Source organism: Mesoplodon mirus (assembly GCF_964341445.2).
Source record: "Mesoplodon mirus genome assembly, chromosome: 10".
Lineage (NCBI taxonomy): Eukaryota > Metazoa > Chordata > Mammalia > Artiodactyla > Ziphiidae > Mesoplodon > Mesoplodon mirus.
Window position 1 is genome coordinate 25496507 of NC_138986.1, and position 21605 is coordinate 25518111.

The 21605-nt window shown below is 42.0% G+C and overlaps 1 protein-coding gene across 8 annotated transcripts in view; it reads left to right on the forward strand.

The window, feature by feature from the left end:
- The window catches only part of NHSL1 (NHS like 1), a 249052-nt gene that overhangs the window by 221601 nt on the left and 5846 nt on the right, over positions 1-21605 (forward strand). For 6 of the 8 annotated variants that reach the window (XM_082633912.1, XM_082633917.1, XM_082633913.1 and 3 more), the window contains 3 exons: positions 5430-5619; positions 15839-19084; positions 19603-19735. In XM_082633912.1, coding sequence (XP_082490038.1) covers positions 5430-5619; positions 15839-19084; positions 19603-19735 — 3569 coding nt within the window. Of the gene's footprint in view, positions 1-5429; positions 5620-10311; positions 10444-15838; positions 19085-19602; positions 19736-21605 lie in introns of all 8 variants that reach the window. The other 2 variants (XM_082633918.1, XM_082633919.1) reach the window with 1 other exon arrangement.

The following is a 21605-nucleotide window of genomic DNA, read 5'->3' on the forward strand; positions in this document are numbered from 1 at the left end:
TCTCATTGTGTTGATCTCTGTATTCCCGGTATAGAGCCAAGCACCTGGCACAAAGAAAAGCTCAGAGGCTGGGCTCAGTGCTGTCTGTGAGTCTACTTGATACTTGCTGCAACCGTGCAAGGTAGCTTGCATTGTGCACGTCACAAATGCATCTTGGAGGGATTACGCCACTTGCTTAAGATCACGTAGCTTTTAAACCCTGAAACAGAGTTCTCTCTCTCTTTTTAAAAAGAGCATTATGTGGTGTAATTTACATAAAATAAACTACACGTCTTTAAAGTATACAATTTAATAAGTTTTGACATATTTTTTTTTTTTTTTTTTTTTTTTTTTTTTTGCGGTATGCGGGCCTCTCACTGTTGTGGCCTCCCCCGTTGCGGAGCACAGGCTCCGGATGCGCAGGCCCAGCGGCCATGGCTCACGGGCCCAGCCGCTCCGCGGCATATGGGATCCTCCCAGACCGGGGCACGAACCCGTATCCCCTGCATCGGCAGGCGGACTCTCAACCACTGCGCCACCAGGGAGGCCCCAGTTTTGACATATTTATACATACAGGAGACCATCACCACAATCAAGGTAGTGAACACACCCTTCACCCCCAAGAGTGAACTAGGATTAAAACCCAAATCTGTGACTCCACAGCCCCTGTTTTCCCTGAAACAATGAGTGTATGTGGAATTGAGCCCTAGCTACAGCTCTTTCCTGCTAACTACTCTCTTAGGGGAGTTTTGAATTGTTGAGATAATAGGAAGAACATCTTTTTCAACCCATCATCCATCAGTAAAAGAGTGGATAAATAAATGTATTAGAATGGAATGTAGGCTTCAGTGAAATGGATTAACTATAGCTCACACAACAACACGGATATGTCTTCGAAACATAATGGTAAGTAAATAGCACTACAAAGAGAATGGTACCATTTTTATAAAGTCAAGCAAGTCTAAATATGTAATTTAGACATATTTATGCACACACATAACAACAATTTAGGGAATAATAAATAACATAGAATTCAGGAGAATGGTTACCTTGGAAGCAGGGAAAAGTATGGGGTGGATGCAATTTTTGGTACTATTTTAAGTCATGAGTTGGGTAGTAGGGTCTTAAAAATTCATGTTATTTTGTATATATGATTTATTATAATAAAACTTCATTAAAAGTAAGAAATTACATTATCACTTTGAACATTTATGTTCACTTAATATGTGATCGTTTAAATCCAAAATATTTTAATTCAGTACATGGTAAGAAAGTTTAGAGCCCATGATAAAGAGGCTAGGTTTGTGGTAATATACTGAGTAGGAGAGAAGGGACAATTGAAATTATTTAATAATGTGAATGTGGAAACCACCTCCTGGCCATCCTGGAGCTGCTGGATGGGCCATGAACTGTGCTTCTGTGTGGATCCCCCCAAACCACTACCCTTGGTTTTTGTTGTTGGGTCCAGGGCCCAGGGGACCAGGGGGAGGAATAAAGAGAGAAGAGAATGAAGTCAGGATCTCTTGTGTCTAAGTGTATTGACGGTGGAAGAAGCATAAAGCCAAAAAAGACTCCAAACATTTCGGCGCCTTATAAAACTATCTAGAATCTTTAAAAAGCAAGAGTTAACCCAAGAAGGATTTAATTCTGGAGAGAAAAACACCATGGACCAAGTAAGTGTCCTGTAAAAAGGACCAGAATGTATGTGGCTTTCCTCTTAAATGGTGCTCTATATAGTTTCATCTGTTCTATATCTATTTTTATGTAATAATTGCTAAATGAATGCTAACTTTAACTCTGGCTATAATTAGGTTTTCTAATTTTTAAAAGCATAGCAGATTAAAAAAAAAAAAAAAAAGCCTGGGTGGGCATATGTGTTTCATAGTTAAGCCCACTTTTTCGTAACTTGGCCATCTGCCAAAGAGACCATGTTTCAGGCCCCACCATCCATCTGGTGGGAGCTTGTCTGATTTCCAGACAGGACCTAGTAGTCTCTGAAATGCAGGACTTAACAGCATCCAAAATTCACAAAACAACTGCTGGTATGGCAGGTGATCTCCCTTTGTAAATTAAGCAATTTGACACAAGAAATCGAGGTTTCTTATGTTTCATTTGTGACTGTCCATTCCTTCCAGGATAAGGATACGGGGTGTTAATGACATTACTGATCAATTTACAGTTTTTAAAACTGCATTTAAGTTCTGAAAGCAAGACCACTTTAAACTCAATATTTAAAAAAATAATTTACCCTGTACTGAGGGATCCCTTAACATGAAGCGTGGTGACGCTATTTAAGTTATTCTGTTCTCAACACAGGGAGCTTGAGTTGCTCAAAACATACAGCTGGTAAATGACAGAGCCAGCATGCTGATACTTACTGTTTTTTACTCCAGAGTGTAGTGTTCCACCCACTACACCACACTGTTGACTTTACTCTAGCTTTTTTAAAGGTTTTGTTCTTATTCGGAGATATAAATGGAGATTTTATTTTTATTTTATTTATTTTTGGCTGTGTTGGGTCTTCGTTGCTGCGCACGGGCTCTCTCTAGTTGCGGTGAGCGGGGGCTACTCTTCGTTGCAGTGCGTGGGCTTCTCGTTGTGGTGGCTTCTCTTGTTGTAGAGCACAGACTGTAGGCACGCCGACTTTAATAGTTGCAGCACACGGGCTCAGTAGTTGTGGCTTGTGGGCCCTAGAGCGCGCAGGCTTCAGTAGTTGTGGCACACAGGCTTGGTTGCTCCCCGATATGTGGGATCTTCCCAGACTAGGGATCGAACCCATGGCTCCTGCATTGGCAGGTGGATTCTTAACCACTGCGCCACCAGGGAAGTCCAGAGATTTTAATTTTAGATAGAAAACCTAGCAATTTATTGCAAATATTGCCAAGTTGTTATTTTACACTGTTTGACAGCAGAAGCTTTGAGGGCACATGTGGGTTCTAATCCCAGTTGCCCACTTGTGAAGTTCCCAAAAGTGAAGTTGCTTTACTCCATTTCCTTATTTACAAAACAAGGCTAATGCTGTGAAGATTAAATGAGGTACCAATTCCTATAAAGCCTGTAACCCAGGGCAAGGCATTGAGCAATCAGTTACTAAATGGTGACCCCTTTTTAAGCTAAAATTGTGAAATAGCTCTCTATGCAATTCTGATTTAAAGCCTTCTGAAACTTACATTCTCATGGGAGAGACAAACAAGGTGAATAACTAAAATATATGCATCCTAAACTACTACATACTAAACTAAAATACCATGCATACATGGTGATATGTACTGAAGAGAAAAAAGAAAGCTGAAAAGGGGGATATAAAATATTGGGGAGGAGTTGAAATTTTAGGTAAGTGAACAGGTAAGACCTCAACAAGAAGGGGACTCTTGACTAAGCACCTGAAGAATAAGAAGGTGCTACCTGTGAGGATGTCTAAGGGAAGAGCAAGTGCGAAGGCCCTGAGGCAAGAGAGTGCTTGGTTTGTACAAGGAACTGGATGGAGGATGGTGAGGCTGGAGTAGAATAAATAAGGGATAGAATAGTAGAAGATGAGGTCAGAGATAGCAGTGGGCCAGTTCATAGGTCATGTTGGGTCTTGTAGGTTATAGTAAGGATGCACAGGAGCAGCACGATCTGGCATATTTTATTTATTTATTTATTTTTAACATCTTTACTGGAGTATAATTGCTTTACATTGTTGTGTTAGTTGCTGCTGTATAACACAGTAAATCAGTTATGTGTATACATCCATCCCCATATCCCCTCCCTCTTGCATCTCCCTCCCACCCTCCCTATCCCACCCCTCTAGGTGGTCACAAAGCCCCGAGCTGAGCTCCCTGTGCTATGCAGCTGCTTCACACTAGCTATCTATTTTATGTTTGGTATTGTATATATGGATCTGACATATTTTAAAAGGATCCCTCTGGCTTCTGTGTTGAGCAGTAGACTATTAAAGGGGCGGTGGGGAGAAGGGGAGGGTGGCCAACAAGGTCAGAGTATGGAGACCAGTTAAGAGGTTAAGGTAATAATCCAGAGCATTACAATATACATTTTTTTTTTTTTTTTTTTGCGGTACGCGGGCCTCTCACTGTTGTGGCCTCTCCCGTTGCGGAGCACAGGCTCCCGATGCGTAGGCTCAGCGGCCATGGCTCACGGGCCTAGCCGCTCCGTGGCATGTGGGATCTTCCCAGACTGGGGCACGAACCCGTGTCCCCTGCATCGGCAGGCGGACTCTCAACCACTGCGCCACCAGGGAAGCCCAACACATGCTTTTTAAAGATAGAAAAATCTTCACAAACATAATGTTAAATGAAAGAAATAAGTCACGAAACAGAAAATACAATATAATTTCCCTTAGAGAAAATTCAATTACAGGCAAATAAAGCCTGGGGTGTTAGGAGTCAGGATAGCAGTTACCCTTTTGGGGTGCTGTGTGGTTGAGGGGTGCTGAATTGACCTGGCTGCTAGTGTTCTAGGAATTCCCTTGGGAAGGTTTATTGACTTTTCATTTTTAAGGAAAACCTGTCTTAACTGCCTTAGGTGGTGGTTAGTTTAAATGCTTTTGACTTGAAGAGCAGTCCTTAAGCGTTTATTATGATTATAACCTGCCATTTCCCAACGAAAGTCAATTACCCTTTTTCGTTGTTATTGTTGCTGCTGTTCCTGAGACCGTCACATTTCTTTTGAGATCTTGGTGTTTTCTCGTCATAGAACCAGCTGCTGGAGCCATCTTGAAGTTCATCATAAAATGCTTTTGCCAAAACAACTTTCTTGCTTACACTTTTTAAGATGTTACAGGAGGAAAGGTGTTGACGAGGGCTCCCCAGTTAGCATGTTAATCTGTATAAAAACAGACACTGCTGGAAATGTTTTCACGGGACTTTGATAAGGCTCCAAGCAGAGCTTCAGTCAGCTTCTTATAATTTAACAATTTCACACTGATTTTTTTCCCCCATATAAGTGGTTTCCGAAGAGCACAGATAGTTGAGCAACAATAGCTCTGTCATTTCAAACTGTTCTTTGAGGTCAGAGCCTAAAGGAAATGAGATTGAGGCTAGAAATTACTTTGAGCAAAATGCAATTTTAATAAAAATAGAAACTGGTGGGCAAACCCATGATGTTTCTCTGGGCTTCTAATGTTAAACTAAATCCAAAGCTTTCTGATCAGAGTAAATATAGAAAAAAACAGGAAGAACTTAAAAAATTTTGTGGGTCAGCAAAACCTTTTGCAGTCCTCATGGCTTAGAGACTAAGGCCTCTGCACATCATATATATTACGGGTCATACTCAAGGTGATGAACACTTCTCTTGCAAACCGTTACTTCTATTCCTAAATGTGACCAATTTTTTTTTTTATGGCTTGCTTCACATCAGTTAAAATTTTTTTTTTAAAGAAATGTATTTTTAAATGTTTCTGCCAGCATTTACACACACTGTGGCTTCCTCTCACTTTTTTTCCCCTGCAGTGTTCCGTCTCTTCGTCAGAAGAGGAAAGACTTTCTACCAGGAGACCTAAAACGCCAACCTCAAGTGACTTCTCTGACCTTAATACTCAGACCAACTGGACCAAATCACTTCCCTTGCCAACACCGGAAGAGAAGATGCGACAGCAGGCCCAGACAGTCCAGGCTGATGTAGTTCCTATTAACATAACTGGTATGCTTTGCTCTGCAGACAGGTTCCACATGTTCTGGGAAAATGACTATGGCTCTTTGTTTGTTATATGCTCTTAGCATGTCATTTATGCATCAAAGGTAAATAGCTGTGGTCTGACTTCCTGCTCTTTGTTTAATGAAGGGAATACTAAAACATATATATATGTGTGTGCATGTCAAATATATATTAGATAAGAAGACTATGTCACCAAAGGTTGATGTCAAAGAACTCGGTGGTCCAGCCATTCTGCTGAAGTGTTTCTTTTAATCGATTTGCCTTCTAAAAATATTTTGGCTATATGGGAATATCTTCCAAATGTGATCTTGGGTAAGAAAAAATCAGGTTTACCTTCTAAAGGGCTATTTTAACTCATTTTTAGAAGTGAAGATATAACACTTTAGTGATATTTCTGAATGATTTGCTTACCTTCTTGTTTTCTCAAGTAGAAAAAGAGAAAACTTACTTGAAATAAAAATATCAAGTGAATTAATAATAACTATAAATATTTATATGTGTATATATATATATATATATTTTTTTTTTTTTTTTTTTTTTTTTTTTGTGGTACGCGGGCCCCTCACTGTTGTGGCCTCTCCCGTTGCGGAGCACAGGCTCTGGACGCCCAGGCTCAGCGGCCATGGCTCACGGGCCTAGCTGCTCCACGGCATGTGGGATCCTCCTGGACCGGGGCACGAACTCGTGTCCCCTAGCATCGGCAGGCAGACTCTCAACCACTGCGCCACCAGGGAAGCCCCTATAAATATATATTTTTTTAAAACTTAATAGGGTGGTAAAATTATATCTTGAGCTCCATAATTTGAATTCTATAACTGTCAAATAAAAATCCATTCCTTCTGAATTTAACAATATCATCTATGATAATTAAGGTGACAAAGTACATAAAGTTCAAAGACAGTATTTCACAAATGTAGAAGAACTGTTAAACGATATCAAAACTTGTCTACTTTATCACTTCCATAGCCTGCAGAGAAACTAGGTCAGTGGTTTGGGGAGTGTACAAAATGCAAAGTAGACACGTTAAGAGTTAGTAGTTTCAGCCATTAGACTATGTGTTCAAGAGAAATCGTTTACTGATAGTTATATTGATAATCAGTCCATACAAAGCCTGGCTTATAGGGCCAGAACCTAAAAAAAAAAATCAGGTGACCAATAAGGATCAGTTTTCATAAAAAAATTAGGATGAAAACCCATAGCACCCTTGCTATGTTTCTGAGTCAACTGCTCTTGACTACTCTTAGAAAGCTTTTTGCCATGGCATTGGTGGGACTAAAAACATTTTGTAAGGAACTGAAAACATTTTGATAGTTACTGAAGAATTTTTTAAAACCTTACAGGATGTTTAGAAATTACATTTAAAACTCTATTTTGAATTCCAGAGAAATTTAATAAATAAGTACCTGAATTATTTAAATTCCATGTGCATTTTTCCATATTTACTATATTTAAGCCTTAAAGGAATAACATGGCATTTTATTCCATTTTTTTAAAAAATAACATTGATTTTTCTGAGCGTGATTCTCATTCACCTAGATCATATTTTTTAAAGATATTTTTATACGTAGTTACATTTCAGAACAAAGTACAATGTTTATTGCTCAGTGAAATACATGGGTGCATATTTTCTACAAGAAAATGCATTACATTATTTGATTAAGTGCAGCAGAAATGTAATTACATTATATATGATTAAATGCCTCAGAAATAATATTATAAGATAAGATTGTGCTATGAAATGTGACAGTCCTTAATGGAATTAGGGTAAAATGCATTATCGTGAAATTAGGAAATTTAAAACAGAGTAACTGGAGTTTCAGGAATAAGGAATAATTTGCAGTGAAATACATTGTCACAACAGCAGACACTGTCAGTCTCTTTGAACTTCATTCTCTCCTGTTTGACGACTAAGTGGATATGAATTACATAGAGTTTAAAAGGAGGTCTTGAAAATGCCACACAGGACAGGTGAATGACAATAAACAAATGAGCAGTATGAGTGAGGAAAAAATGCAGTTTAATTCTGAGTGGTTAACGTTTTTGGAAATGTAGAAAGCAAATACCTAATTACATATTTATTGATCCATTTTCTGGATCCGTGTGTTCACATATACACACATATTTCATAAAGAAGTAGTCTTTCTAATATTCTGGTATAAATAAGCATTAAATTTAAAATGTTTACTTTTAGTGGTTGAATTGACATAGGTTATACAACTTCCTGTTCTTTAAACGACATATTTCTAAAGCCCTAGAAGACTTCTGAAATAAAAATGTAGCTTCCTGTAGGGCATTGTCATGTGTTCATTTTTTTGGATGAACATTGACCTTCTATTTGGTTTGCAGGACAGTTCAGCAGAGGGAAGAATGCCAATCAATATATTATTTCAAATCCAGAGAGATGCTCGCCAGGCATAGAGGTAGAACATTAGCGCAATGATCTGCTGGCTTGAAAGTAAATTTAATCCCTTTAGTCATAGTCCTGTGGGACTCGTCATGTTCTAAGAGTTGAGAAAAAAATGTTTAAAATAAAATGTACATACGAGTATGTCCCATAGTCGGCAATGTGGGATAACAACTCTTCCACCTGGAAGATAAACAGAGTGGGTAAACATACTTAATCACTTCTTACAAACTGCCTTTGTACTGATGTTCGAGCTAGCTAAATTGATCTCTAAGTAGTAACCATGACCAACTAATGCCATTTTTCAATGAAAGGGAATAATTAAATTCCTCTCAATTCAGTAGATATTTACTGAATAACTGCTTTGTATCAGGCATTGAGCTGAATGCCACAGGCGATGCTACAGTACATGATCATGGTCCCTACCCTCCAGAAATGTATAATCCAGCGGGGGAGACAGTCCTTTTAGGTCACGATTCAAGATGGAGAGTTGGCACCAGTAATGGTGTATGTCTTAGATGTTCATCTTCATGATTTGTTTCTTAATTTCTTTGGAGCTTGGGTGGTTTATCTTTGTTTTAGTTTAGGAAGCAAAACTGGAGACTAAATGCAGCTATCTGTTAATATTCTGTCCATTCTTAATGGCTTGATCCAAGAAAATGTTTTTCTTCTGCTTCAGGGCACTAGTGGACTAGTGAAGTCCTGACTTGTCCCTTACAAGCGCCATATATGCTATTGTACATAGTGACCCATTTATCACAGTGATGGTACCTTCCGGCGTTTCAGGGTCTTCTCTAAGTCATTTCTATTTTTCTCCATTAGGAACACAAGTGTGAGCATTTTCAAGTTTGCAAGCACTTACCTAAGTTTGTTGCTTTGTAGGTGAAATGTGTTTTGATCATTCAGATCTTTTATCCTCTGTTTTGACTAGAACCTTATTGGTTCTATTCACAATTTATTCCCATTAAAATAGAAGATACATTGTCTACAACATACCCACTTTGAATGTGCGTCAATATTGCTAAAAAGAGTGAATAATTTTTATACTTTTCTTAAAACATAAAAGTATGTATTTTGTGTATGTATTTTTTTTAAATCTCTTTTTGAGGAGAAGAACCATTTAACAAGGTCAATGCTATAAAACTTTCTTTAATTAAACTGTTAAATTTAAGGCAGACCAATCAATAACTGATTGGTCTGCCTTAAATTTAAACTGATAAATTTAAAGCAGACTGATCAATAACTGATACGTTACTATTTTATGGTTTCCCATGGTGTGTTAATCACACAGCTTACACGCTAGAAAGAAAAGAAGTCCTGTGGATGTGGCATTCTGGGTTTGGTTTCAACATAACTGAAATGAATTTAGATCAACTTTAAAAAATGATTAAGAAACAGCAAGAAGCAGTTCAGCTTTAACAACAGCAGTGCTCCTGGGTCGCATTGTGATAAAAGTACTTTATCATTATAAGGCTTTTTCTTTTTCATTATCATTGTATCTCACACCATAGCAATTACCACCGTCTATCCAAATTATCAGCCTCCTTGACAGAAGAAAAAGCTCTTCATCCAGAATTCTTGATTAAGTTATTTGTTTCATCACATAGGACAAGACATTACATTGGTCTCTGGAGAGGACCAGATGAGTCAAACATATTCATCACTGACACCGCATACACACTGATGTTAAGTGTGATTTCAGTGACCAGAAGACCTTTGTAAAATACTTCCAAATTGATACTTTGTGTGTGTGTGTGTGGTAAGCGGGCCTCTCACTGTTGTGGCCTCTCCCGTTGCGGAGCACAGGCTCTGGACGCGAAGGCTCAGCGGCCATGGCTCACGGGCCCAGCCGCTCCGTGGCATGTGGGATCCTCCCAGACTGGGGCACAAACCCGTGTCCCCTGCATCGGCAGGCAGAGTCTCAACCACTGCGCCACCAGGGAAGCCCAAAATGATACATTTTTTAAAGAACACAAAATCACTTTTCCAGTGCGTTACTCACCAGTTTGTATTTGCCACTCCAGCTCATTTGCAAATGAGCTCAAGGTGCTTCCTTTGGAAGGACACACACATGGACGCTGGAAAAGAGCCTTATGGTGCTAATGTGCTTTCCTTCCTTTTTTGCCCTGCAGCATTCATTCATCATCGTATGACTGGCTAACATCATTATTAATACCTTCTTATCATTTTACAACAAGCTTCTGGAAGAAAGTGCATGGTGTCGGCTTGCTTGAAAATAACCTTGCTTTGCTTGTTCTACTGCTCTACATTAGGGGAGAATTTCGATCGCCAGGCCAGCCTTCGGCGGTCTCTAATTTACACAGACACTCTGGTAAGACGACCGAAGAAAGTCAAAAGGAGAAAGACTATTACAGGAGTCCCTGACAGCATTCAGAAGGAGCTAGGTATGGCTCATCAGAACTGTATTCTGTTGCCCCTCATTGCTACTCACCATTCCTACGCTAACCTCGTCGGTGGTGCTTATGAAATCGATACATTCTGATAGCCTTTTGGTACCCCAGAGGGCCAGCTTCTTTCCTGAACGAAGCACTGGGTACAAATCTTAACATCCCATGCAGATGATTTATTCAATTTTGTTGAGAAGGTAAGAGGAAGAGCCTATATGAAAACTATTAATTGGGATGATAGAAATTTAAGTTATGTCATCATCTCTATGTACCTTGAACAGTGGGCATTCCCACAATAAAATTTACTTTCAATTTAGAGCTCAAGTCTTCATAAAACCAAAAACCTATTCTAGGACTTCAGATTATGAATGGAGACTTCATTAGTTGTGCCGACAATATTGGTGGCATTTTGTCATCAGAGACAACAGTGTAGCATACTTAGTCAATACCAGTACAGTGGGAAATAGCACGTATGTTGGCTAGTGCTTTATTGGTACTTCGATGAAACAATTCCATAGCTTTTTGATTCAGTATTTTTCAACCTTTGATAAAAAAATGAAAAAATCTTTCGGCTGGTGGAGAGGGTGATTTACTTCATTATTCACTCATCCATTTTGTTTCTGCTTATCTTTATATATGCTTTGGATAATCCTTCTTTTCTTTCTATATTCACTTCCTCTCCCTGTTTTTTCATGGCCCATCAGGAATGTCTGCCGAGATAGCAGGGCTAAGAGCAGGGGCTTTGGTGCCAGGCTGCTTGGATTTAAATCCTATCTCTGCCAGTTACTTGCTGGGTGGCCTCAAGCTGGTTACTTCACCTCTCTGAGTCTACTTTTTCATTCAACACATGTGGCTGGTGATGTTACTAGAACCTACCTCATAGGGTTGTTTGAGGATTTAATGAATTTATACAGATGAAGCACTTGGTGCCTGGTACTACTATAAACATAATAGCTAAAATTACAATTATTGTATTCAACTACATACTACCTATCTTGAAACTTGCCTTTTTCTTTTTGGCCAACCTGTGGACTTCTTTCCTTATAATCACTTCACCTGGTCTTTTTACTTTTATTTGCTATTGAGGGCTATACTCTAGAAACTCCTAATCATTATTTCTGAGCTTGCCTATTAGTCTTTTAATCAAAATGAGTTTATCCTAGCAATATTGGTATATGTTATAGCAGTTTGAGGTAGCATTTCAACTTCCAGGTGCCACAGACATCACTCCTGTGTGTTTTTTTCCTAACACCCTTGCCTAAATGCTTTGTATTAGGGAAGGAAGTCTCACTCTTCTTCACCCCACGTCTTCTCTCTTACTGCCATCCAATTCTACAGTATGTGGTCTCTGCCTTCCAGACTGTAACAACAATGGGACAAGAGTAGCGATGCTTTTCCTCTGCTCTAGGTAGCTCCAGTAACCCCGATGACATACGGGTGCTCATCTTATCCCATAACACAGGAGTTTAATCACAAACAGAGGCAAGATTGCATCCACAGGATTTATGAAAGTTGCTTCTGGTTATGCCCTCACATCTGCCTCCTTTAGTGGGCCAGGGCTCCTGTATCCCATTCTTTCAGATTCTATTTTTCTCTCTCCTTTAGATAACAGCTAACTAATTTGAGAAAAAATAATATGTACTAGTATGTTCAGCAGATATTAATGAGCTAAGCTTTTACAGAGCTCAGGTAATATTTATATTTTAACTGATCTTCTAGGACATGAGCCTTAACCTTAAAAAGTGACTTTAAAGACAGCTCTTTACAAGATAACAAGGTTGATGTTTCCAGGTAGGCTACATTTTGAGTGGCTTTCCAACCAATATGGGTAGGTTTTGGATGGTTTTGTGCAAAGAGAATAAGAATAGTTTGGCCTGAATAAAGATAGACATACACATAAGTATTCAATTTGAATTATCTATCTATCTATCTATCCATCCATCTATCTACCTATCTATCTATCTATCTATCTATCTATATTTCCAGAGCCTCAGAGTTAAGAACTTTTATCACTTTTATTACTGAACCAACCAGTATGGAGCCAGTAACTCAGTTGCCTCTTTGACCTTATTGGAAGGATCTGATCAGCTAGGTAAATCATATCTTCTGTAATTTTCATATTTTTAAAACCAATGATAGAGTCTCTAGGGTCTGCATTCATTTCTGTTTTGCCCGTAACATAGGAATACCACTAATCCTAGGGGAAAGACAATAGCTTTCCCTACATCATCTGTATTGTGAGTGTTACCAGATGTGAGACAGTTGATGTCATTGCACAGTTGATGACATATCCTGGATCACCGCTGGAGGTCGACTGAGACAGCTGTAGCTAAGTTAGAGCTAGTTTTTTTTAAAAAGGACAATTAGACAACCACTCTAGTTTTATAGATAGGGTAGTTGGAAGGCTTTGTGGGTAGAGTAAGGGAAAGTAACATTTGAACACAGTAACATATAGCAAAAAAATTAGATCTTTTCTTTGTTCGTTCATTTGGACAAAGGTTGACCTTGCCCTTTCTTCTAATATTTTGTACTTATAAGGTGTCTGATTGGAAAGCTTTGTGCTACCTAACTAATGATTATCAAAAATAGACACTTCATATTTTCTTTAAAAATTAGTCTTCCTTAGATATAAAGCGTAGGGAAGGATGGCTGAGTCAAACAAGTTAGATTTTTAAAGGATACGATTATCTGAAAGAAAGACATTTAATAGGAAAGATGCAACCTGTCCACTAAACACTGCCCGAGTTGTTGGGACTTTGGATTTTTAAAATCTAACCAGGGATGCTCCCAGAAGTAGAGAGTTAATTGTGCTTAATTATATGCAGCTTTTACTTCAAAATCTTTAGTGGCCTCGAGAGACCAGTCAATATATAAAGCTTTAAAATCAAGGTATGATATTTTCTGTTTAAAGCATATTTATGGTATATAATATGTTGCCTTCCGTTTAAATAAAAGGCTGAAATTTCTAACTCTTTCTTTACTCTCATCTTAAACGTACATAGAATTGTATTTGAATGACCTGTTATGAGGTTTCATCTTTTAGAATCAGATAAGATTATTTTGTTGGTATATAATGATTGTTTGCCTGCTGAATAATTTGGGTACTCCTGGAACTTACCCCAATATGAATTCCCCAAGCAGAAAAGGCCTCGTTTAAAGGAATCCCCTTCTGAATAATTTTTGCTGGTTTGTACTAAGAACATTACTTTAGACCTGACAGTACATTAAACCTTAAGTAAAACTAACTTGTAGATTTCTATCATTTTTGATTTTTAAAATAAAAAATGATAGAAATCATTTTTAAATGATTTCTGTTTTTTAAAAATTGGGCAATCCTTGTAGTATTATATAATAAGTAAAAGAAAAAATATGTGTAATTATTTTAAAATCAGGTAAATCCCATCAAGATTTTTAGCAGCACCTGAGCGGACTCTATTTGTTTATAGTTCTATTTTTGTAATTTTTGCTGTTTAATCAAGATAGCATCCATCTGTGTCCTGTAATATTGTCGCACCTTTTGTACTGTGAACATTTTGGAGGATCTGTCTTGGGAATAGAATTTTGATGGTCCCTGTGATAAATAATACCAGAGTTGTTTTATATATATATTTTAGAGGTTATAGAAAAGCATTGTTATTTTAATTTAAAAATAGTATTGAGCTCTAGGTGGTAAAGAAATGGCTGTAGTCCCATTTTCAGAAGCCTAGAATGGTTTCACATGCAAAATTGTTACCTGAAAGAATCAAGACTTTGTTTATGGCCCTTAAAGACATTTAAAAATCTACCACTGACCTCATGTAAAAACTACTACAGATTTGAAAGAAAAAGATATTAACATAATAAGGTATGCTGAATGTTTGGAATTGAACTGGTGCAAACTGATACAGAACTACAAGTCAACCCCCCACCTTCTAAAATACTAAACCGCAAAAACTTGCACCTTTTTTCTTTCCTTAAAGTGGGTTTTCCTTCTGTTCCTGCCCTTTTGCCCACTTCCCCTCTTTCTGAGGGAGAATGTCACATGTGCACACGTGAGTGTGTGTGTGCAGTAAGTATACTTGGCAGAGGGTAGGAGGAGGAAATAGATCCTCTTTGCCAAAGATACAGGTACAAAAGTGATTCTCCGTCATCACAGTGAAGGAAAGAGCTTTATGCTGGGGAGCCTTCGTTGCAGGGTAACATCTCCTGTGCATTTGATACAAGACCACTGCTGCCATTTTAGCATTATGCTTTGCTCCTTGGATGAGCTGTGCTATCCAGTCAGGGATATGTGCCATATGATGGTTAATTTAAGTGGGGTAGGGAGGGAGATCTCAGGGATGCCATCATCACCAGTGTCCCTGTCCAGGTAAACAGGGATGCCAGTTGGTCCTTGTTGGATGACAATAACATAGAAAGAATTATGGTTTTGCTATTATTTTTCAAGATTTAATTTGTCCTAAAGATTACTATGCATGAACTGATTTTTTTTCTATATATACTTTGAGTAAATTCTTGGCTTCATGATTTTTTTTTTTTAAGCTTCTCCTCTTTCCTAGGTAGCTTGAAACCTTTACCTACACTTAAGGATTTTTCTCATTCATTTTCCTCCCTCTCTGTAAACCCTGCCTCTTGCTGCTGCTGCTTTTCTTTTTAAACATACTATTCTTTCTGTTTGGTTGTAAAGCTCCAAGAAATGAATAATCTTAATCTGAGGAAGTGTTCACTGGATCTGTTCCTGCTGCTTTTTCCCCTCCAGAACACAACAGATTGCTACTGAATTTTGAATGTCACCAACAGACAGATGATAATGGCTTAAGATGGATAATGAAATGTTTGAAACACAGATGGGCCTGTAAATCATTTTTCTTTTTCTTAGGATTTCCTTCTGACATAAAAAATTAATGTAATTAACAATGTTTTATACCATAGCCCTCATAAATGGTATCTCTGTAGCCCTATTGTTGAACTGCTACATTCATCTGTCTTTGGAAAAGACAGTCACTGCTTGACGGCTGTTCTGTGCAATCACCAGGTGGGTGAAAGGCTACCTTTACGAAAAGGAGGTTATGTGAAAAGTAAACCTTCCAAGAAGCACTCAGCTTTGATCTCAAAGGGAGTACCTGAGAATCCTATATGCAGCACTTAATGTATGGGAGGATTTGAAGTATATATTAAGAGAAGTACCCAAAATTCATAATAAGGATTTTCATTTTAGGGGCTATCAGTAACTGTCAATACTTAAACTTTCTCTTAGGTGCTTACAGGAAAAAAGAAACCAGACCAAATAGAAAAGGTTTTTTTCTTTTAAGTGCAACAGAACAGAGTCAGAAGGGGGTGAGAGATCAAGGTAATGAACTAAGATACTGATTTTTATTTTTAGCTGACAAGCCTCTTTCTGCTTTATCTCCAGCTTTGGGGGACACTGGCCAAGATGATGTCGGTGGCCACTCAGTGGACACCCCAGACCACTACTCTACGCTCGGAAGGCTCGATAACTATCGATCTGCTGGGCAGCGCTCAGAAACCAGGGATTCCAGCTGTCAGACTGAGGCGGTGAAAATCCTACCACCTTCGATGAGAAGAATCAGAGCGCAGAAGGGGCAAGGCATTGCTGCCCAGATGAGTCACTTCCCAGGCTCCTCTGGCAACATGTCTGTGCTGAGCGACTCTGTGGGCGTCGTGTTCCCTTCCCGCTTCAACAGTGACGCTGGTTTCCACAGTCTCCCCCGGTCTGGAGCGAGGACAAACATTCAGTCCCTGGAGCCACGGCTGGGTGCCCTGCGCCCTGCAGAAGATGCAAACGAAACTCTCGCCTACCAGACGGGTCACCTGCAAGTAGACGAAGACTTCGGACATCTAGGAGCTGCCCCAGGGACTGGAAGACTTTTGAGGCCCAAATCCCAGGAGCTGGGGCACTTGGAGGGTGAAAAGGTAACAAGCTCGGCGTGCGTAGTCTCTCCTCACACGACCTACTCCACCAGTATCATCCCAAATGCCACCCTCTCCTCCTCTTCAGAGGTTATTGTGATTCACACTGCTCAGAGCTTAGGGCAGCTGGACAGTAAAATTACCAGTTCATCTTCATACACGAAGATCAAATCCAGAGACCACTTCCTCTCCAGGCAGAAAGATGGTCATCATTCTCCCCGTGGTAACTGGACGGAGGGGCACTCCACCATTTTTTCACAGGCCTCGGATCCTCATTCGTCCAGCGCAGCCACTCTGCTGTCCCTCTGTGATTCTGCGGTCTCTCTAAATACGCCCGCAAATCGGGAGAATGGGTCCCAGGCCATGGCCTATCATGGTAGAAACAACCTGAGCTTCCCGGTCCACCCCCAGGATCTGAACAGCAAGAGTGAGTCCAGGCATTCCGGAGGCAGGGGACACGGCGGCAGCGCGGAGCCCTGGGAATACAGTGCCTCGGCTAGTGGGCGTGCGTCCCCACGGAAGCCACATTTGGCAACTCCTGGTTACTCCACCCCTGTAAGTAACATGAGCGGTGGCAGTTTGGACCAGACGTCCAACGAAGATGGTGCCAGGGCCGTGTATCCAGGGGACCACGATGGCTACTACACTTCTCTGCACACCAGCTCCGGACACGGCCCTGGGAATGTGTGCAATAGCAGCGATGGCTTTGGGAACCCGAGGCACAGCGTGGTCAGTATTTTTGATGGAAAAGCGCGGAAGAACCAAGGGGACCGGTCGAACTGCCAAGACAAAACCCTTTCTCGAAACATCTCTCTGAAGAAAGCGAAGAAGCCTCCCCTGCCACCCTCTCGGACAGACTCTCTGCGCAGGATTCCCAAGAAGAGCGTCCAGTCGAACGGGCAGGTGCTGAACGAGAGCCTGATCGCCTCACTCCAGCACTCGCTGCAGCTGAAACTCCCGGGCAAGGGCGGCAGCTCGCCCTCCCAGAGCCCGTGCAGTGACTTCGAAGAGCCCTGGCTGCCTCGCTCCCGCAGCCAGAGCACAGTGAGCGCGGGCAGCAGCCTGACCTCCGCCACCACCCCCAACGTCTACGCCCTGTCCGGGGTCACACCGGCACAGAGCGACACGAGCAGCGTCAAGTCCGAGTACGCAGACCCGTGGGGTTACTACATTGACTACACGGGCGTGCAGGAGGACCCGGGGAACCCGGGTGGGGCGGGTCCAGCCGGCAGTGCAGCGTCGCCCGGAAACGGGCCAGGCCGCCGTCTCCCGGACGGGTCCAGGGCCGCGGTAGCCCCGGTGCCCGATGGCGCGGTCAAACCAAAGATCACATCGCCGGAGAAGTCACACAGGGTCACTTCTCCATCCAGTGGGTATTCCAGCCAGTCGAACACACCCACAACTCTCACCCCTGTGCCTGTGTTTTTAAAGTCAGTGTCACCAGCCAATGGGAGGGGGAAGCCCAAGCCCAAGGTGCCAGAAAGGAAGTCCTCTCTGGTATCTTCAGTATCCATCTCCTCCTCGTCCACGTCTCTTTCCTCCAACACTTCTACGGAAGGAAGCGGAACCATGAAGAGGCTCGATTCGGTGCTGGCCACTCCCCTGGCTGCGCCTCCTCTGCCCTCTGTCCCATCTCCCTGTCCCAGGGACAAGTCTCCTTTCCTCCCTCCTCCGCCTCCACCGGCGGATTTCCCCGAGGGCTCTCCTCTGCCCGGCTCTCCCCTCTTCCCCTCTCCACCGCCAGAAGCTCTCACTCCCTTCTGTCCCCCCACCGACGCCTTCTTTCCTCCCACACCGACAGCACTCAGCCCCCTTCTGCACTCATCTGCCTCCCTGCCATCTCTACCACCTGCCTTCCCCCCCTCGGTGCCCCCGCCTGCCCCACCGCTTGACCCCAAATTGATGAAAGATGCCAGGCCTCCTTTCAAAAAGGCTGGCCAGCCAGAGCCCTCCCGGGAGGCCTGCAGGCAGCCTTCCACCAAGGAGGAGGGCGGTAGACCCCCCATGCCCCTGATCACCACGGAGGCGTTGCAGATGGTGCAGTTGCGGCCGGTGAGGAAGAACTCAGGAACCGAGGTAGCACTGTTACGTGAACACGCATCTCAGGAAAAACGAACTCCGGTTGTTCCCCAGTATCATGTAAAGCCATCTGCTCTCCTGAAATCCCGAAATAGCATAAATGAAATGGAGAGTGAAAGCCAGCCTGCCTCTGCGACAAGCTCGCTCCCGACTCCTGCCAAGAGCTCGACTCAGGGTCACCAGGACAGTGTAGCCGAGCGTGGCCTCCCGAGCCGCAGCCCGGGCCGTGCCGGGGAGGCAGAGGCCGGGCCCGGGACCGCCCCGCCCCATGAACCCCCCAGCCCGTCGCCCAGCAGGAAGCCCCCCCCTGTTTCCAAGAAGCCCAAACTGTTCCTGGTGGTGCCACCTCCGCAGAGAGATTTCACGGCGGAGCCCGCAGAGAACGTGAGCAAAGCGTCGCCCAGCCCCATGAGAGGAGAGGCACGAGAGAGGTGTGCAGCCGGGGCTGGCTCCGATGAGACCGACTCCGGCAGCTCGGTTCTTGCGGGAGGAGCTGCAAGATCTGAGTCCCCGGGCAGAGTGGAAGCCAATGTCCCCATGGTGCAGCCCGATGCCTCGCCAGCCCCCTCGCGGGAGGAGCCGGTCGCCGAGCGCAGTGTGGACGCCGGGGACAACGTGGAGAGCTGTTTGTCTCTGCAGGACCCAGGGCGTGAGTCTGGTTTTCTCTTGTTCCCCTCTGACCATATGCAGCTGAGGCGAACAGGGCTGGTGCACGTTCACGTTCAAGCCGGCAGTATGTGGACTCCCCGCGCTGCCTCGTACTTAGGTTACCAACTTGACATTTCTATGAATTTTTTTTTTTTAATCTAGATCTAAGGGTAGAGCTTACAGAAGCGCAGAAAATAAGAGGGGGGTGGAGTGGTCGGCAGCAGGCTGGGTATTACATAGCAGTGAGTAATCCCCTGGAGAGCTGCAAAGAAATGTTCTAACAAAATTTAAGGGAGATTCAGTCAGTTTCTCTAGACTTTAACAGAAAAGCCTGAGCTTTGACTGTCACGCTTGTGTCATTTTCCCCATCTTTGTAAAATATCAAACTACAGGCCCCACTGCTTCTCCCTGTGACTCTCACGTTGTCAGGATGGTAGGGAAGCCTATTTGGGAGCTTGGCTAAAGACTGAAATCCAAGTCACTTGTGCATCTTGCGTCTGCCTGCTTGTTTCTCCATAGCTGGGGTACCGGAGGCTGACACAGCCGGTTCTTCCTCAGAGACCTGTGACTTCTGTAAGGAAGATGGGAGTGATGAGGTGATGACCCCCAGTAGACCCCGGACCACGGAAGACCTTTTTGCAGCTATTCACAGGTATCCAAAACTCCTTCCTCTTTTTTGCATCTACTTTATGAGTCCCCCTTTCCAAATCGTTTCTCAGTGTATTTTTCTTTCTTGAGGTTTCTAATGTCACCCAGTTAGGCTTCATTAACCTGATTATTGATTTCTTCGTTTGTTTCTATATTTTTATTGGCCTTGACTCCAATTTCTGTTTTACTTTGTTCCACTGATTTTTATGATGATATGGGGGACAGAAGCTCAACGTGATGATGCCATTTGGTTGGCCCTTCTCTGACTAGCAAGAAATGCAGTGTCGCTGTATTTGATTGGCTATTTACAGGAGTTGGGTTAGAGTAGCCAGTGGTCCAGTCCAGGATGAGGGATGCTGTGTTCTGTGGACTTAAGATGCACAGACTAGCTGTACAGGACTTCTTCTTTCCTAACAGTGCTTGGTTTTATTGCTGTTACTATTTTCATTTTACAGAAAAACTAGGATTTTATAGTGTACTATCTTTGGCTACTTAAATGTTTCAGTAAAAGTACATCTTTTTTAAGCAGGAGCAAAAGGAATTAAACTTGCTTGTTACTATATACTGCTAGTGCCATCTACTGGCGTAAGAAATTATTGGTTTAAAAAATGTATAAAATTTTCAAAATAACCGCCTGAACTGTTGTACTCTTTACATGTGATCACCTTGAAGAGTGAATGTGACTTAGCACTAAAGTTTTATTTATTGCCTCATTTTTCTGGCTATAAACAGTTGAGTACTCCCACAACGGTGTCATTGTAAAAATGGATAGGATTGTGTTCGTGCAAGGACTTTAAACTATATGCTGTATAAACCCTTTACTTCCTTCTAAAATTCTTTACCATAGTATTTTCAGATAACTCTTATGAATGCCCCTGTGCTGCCAAGGTCCCTGAATCAATGTCCCTTTTTTTCCTCCTGAAACTAAACATCCTGTAAAATCATTTGATTCTCTGTGTAAGTAACCTGTGTCAGCAGTACTTTCCCAATTCTTAGAATCTAACTGAAAAGGCTGTTATTGCATGAGATGGAAAGCAGAGGCTGTGCAGTCCCTACCTGCGATTCCTCGTGCAACACGTAAACATCTAACTTAGTGGGGGGGAAACCAAGCTGATGAATTAAGGTGTTTGTCAAGAATTATGTTCTTTAACTCTTGACTCCACTACTGGTATAATGTCCCAATAGACCCTAAAGACTGCCTCTTTAACATTGTCTGACCGCTGTCTGTGCTCTCCTTAGAAATAAAAAGGTAGCTAGTGATCACATTATTCCTCCAAATAGGGAAATAAAAATTCCACATCCTTTGAAAGCAACTTCAGTGACATGTCTAGAGATTTACGCTGATGTTTCTAACTCGAATCATGCTGGACACCTAATGAGCTCTCAATGATTGTGTAACTGTTAGGAAATTCTTCCAAGGCTCAACATCTCCCGTTTGGTATGGGATGCATTGGGTTGCTAAATATGCAGGCATATATATTTAAAACAGCATCCACAGAGAAGATGTGTTGCCTGGTTGCTCTGTGCACTAAATACTTGGTCTCAGAGAGAACCCCAGCTGTTGTGGGGCCATATTACTACACACTTTTCCTAACAAGATACCGAAGATCTCCTCTGTGTTTTATTGTGGCAACCTTCTTAAGGCACTAAAAGACTGTGGTTTCTCCTACCAAGGAGTTACATCTACTGTAGATGCAGAAATTGGCCAGTCTGTATTGTTCCATGTACACGACAGAAGGAAAGACTGAGTAGGGTATGGATTACAGAGTGGGAGCAAGGATGCAGGCTAACTTTTAGTAGATGGATGGATGGATGGATGGATAGATAGATGCAGGCTAATTTTTAGTAGATGGATAGATGGATGGATGGATGGA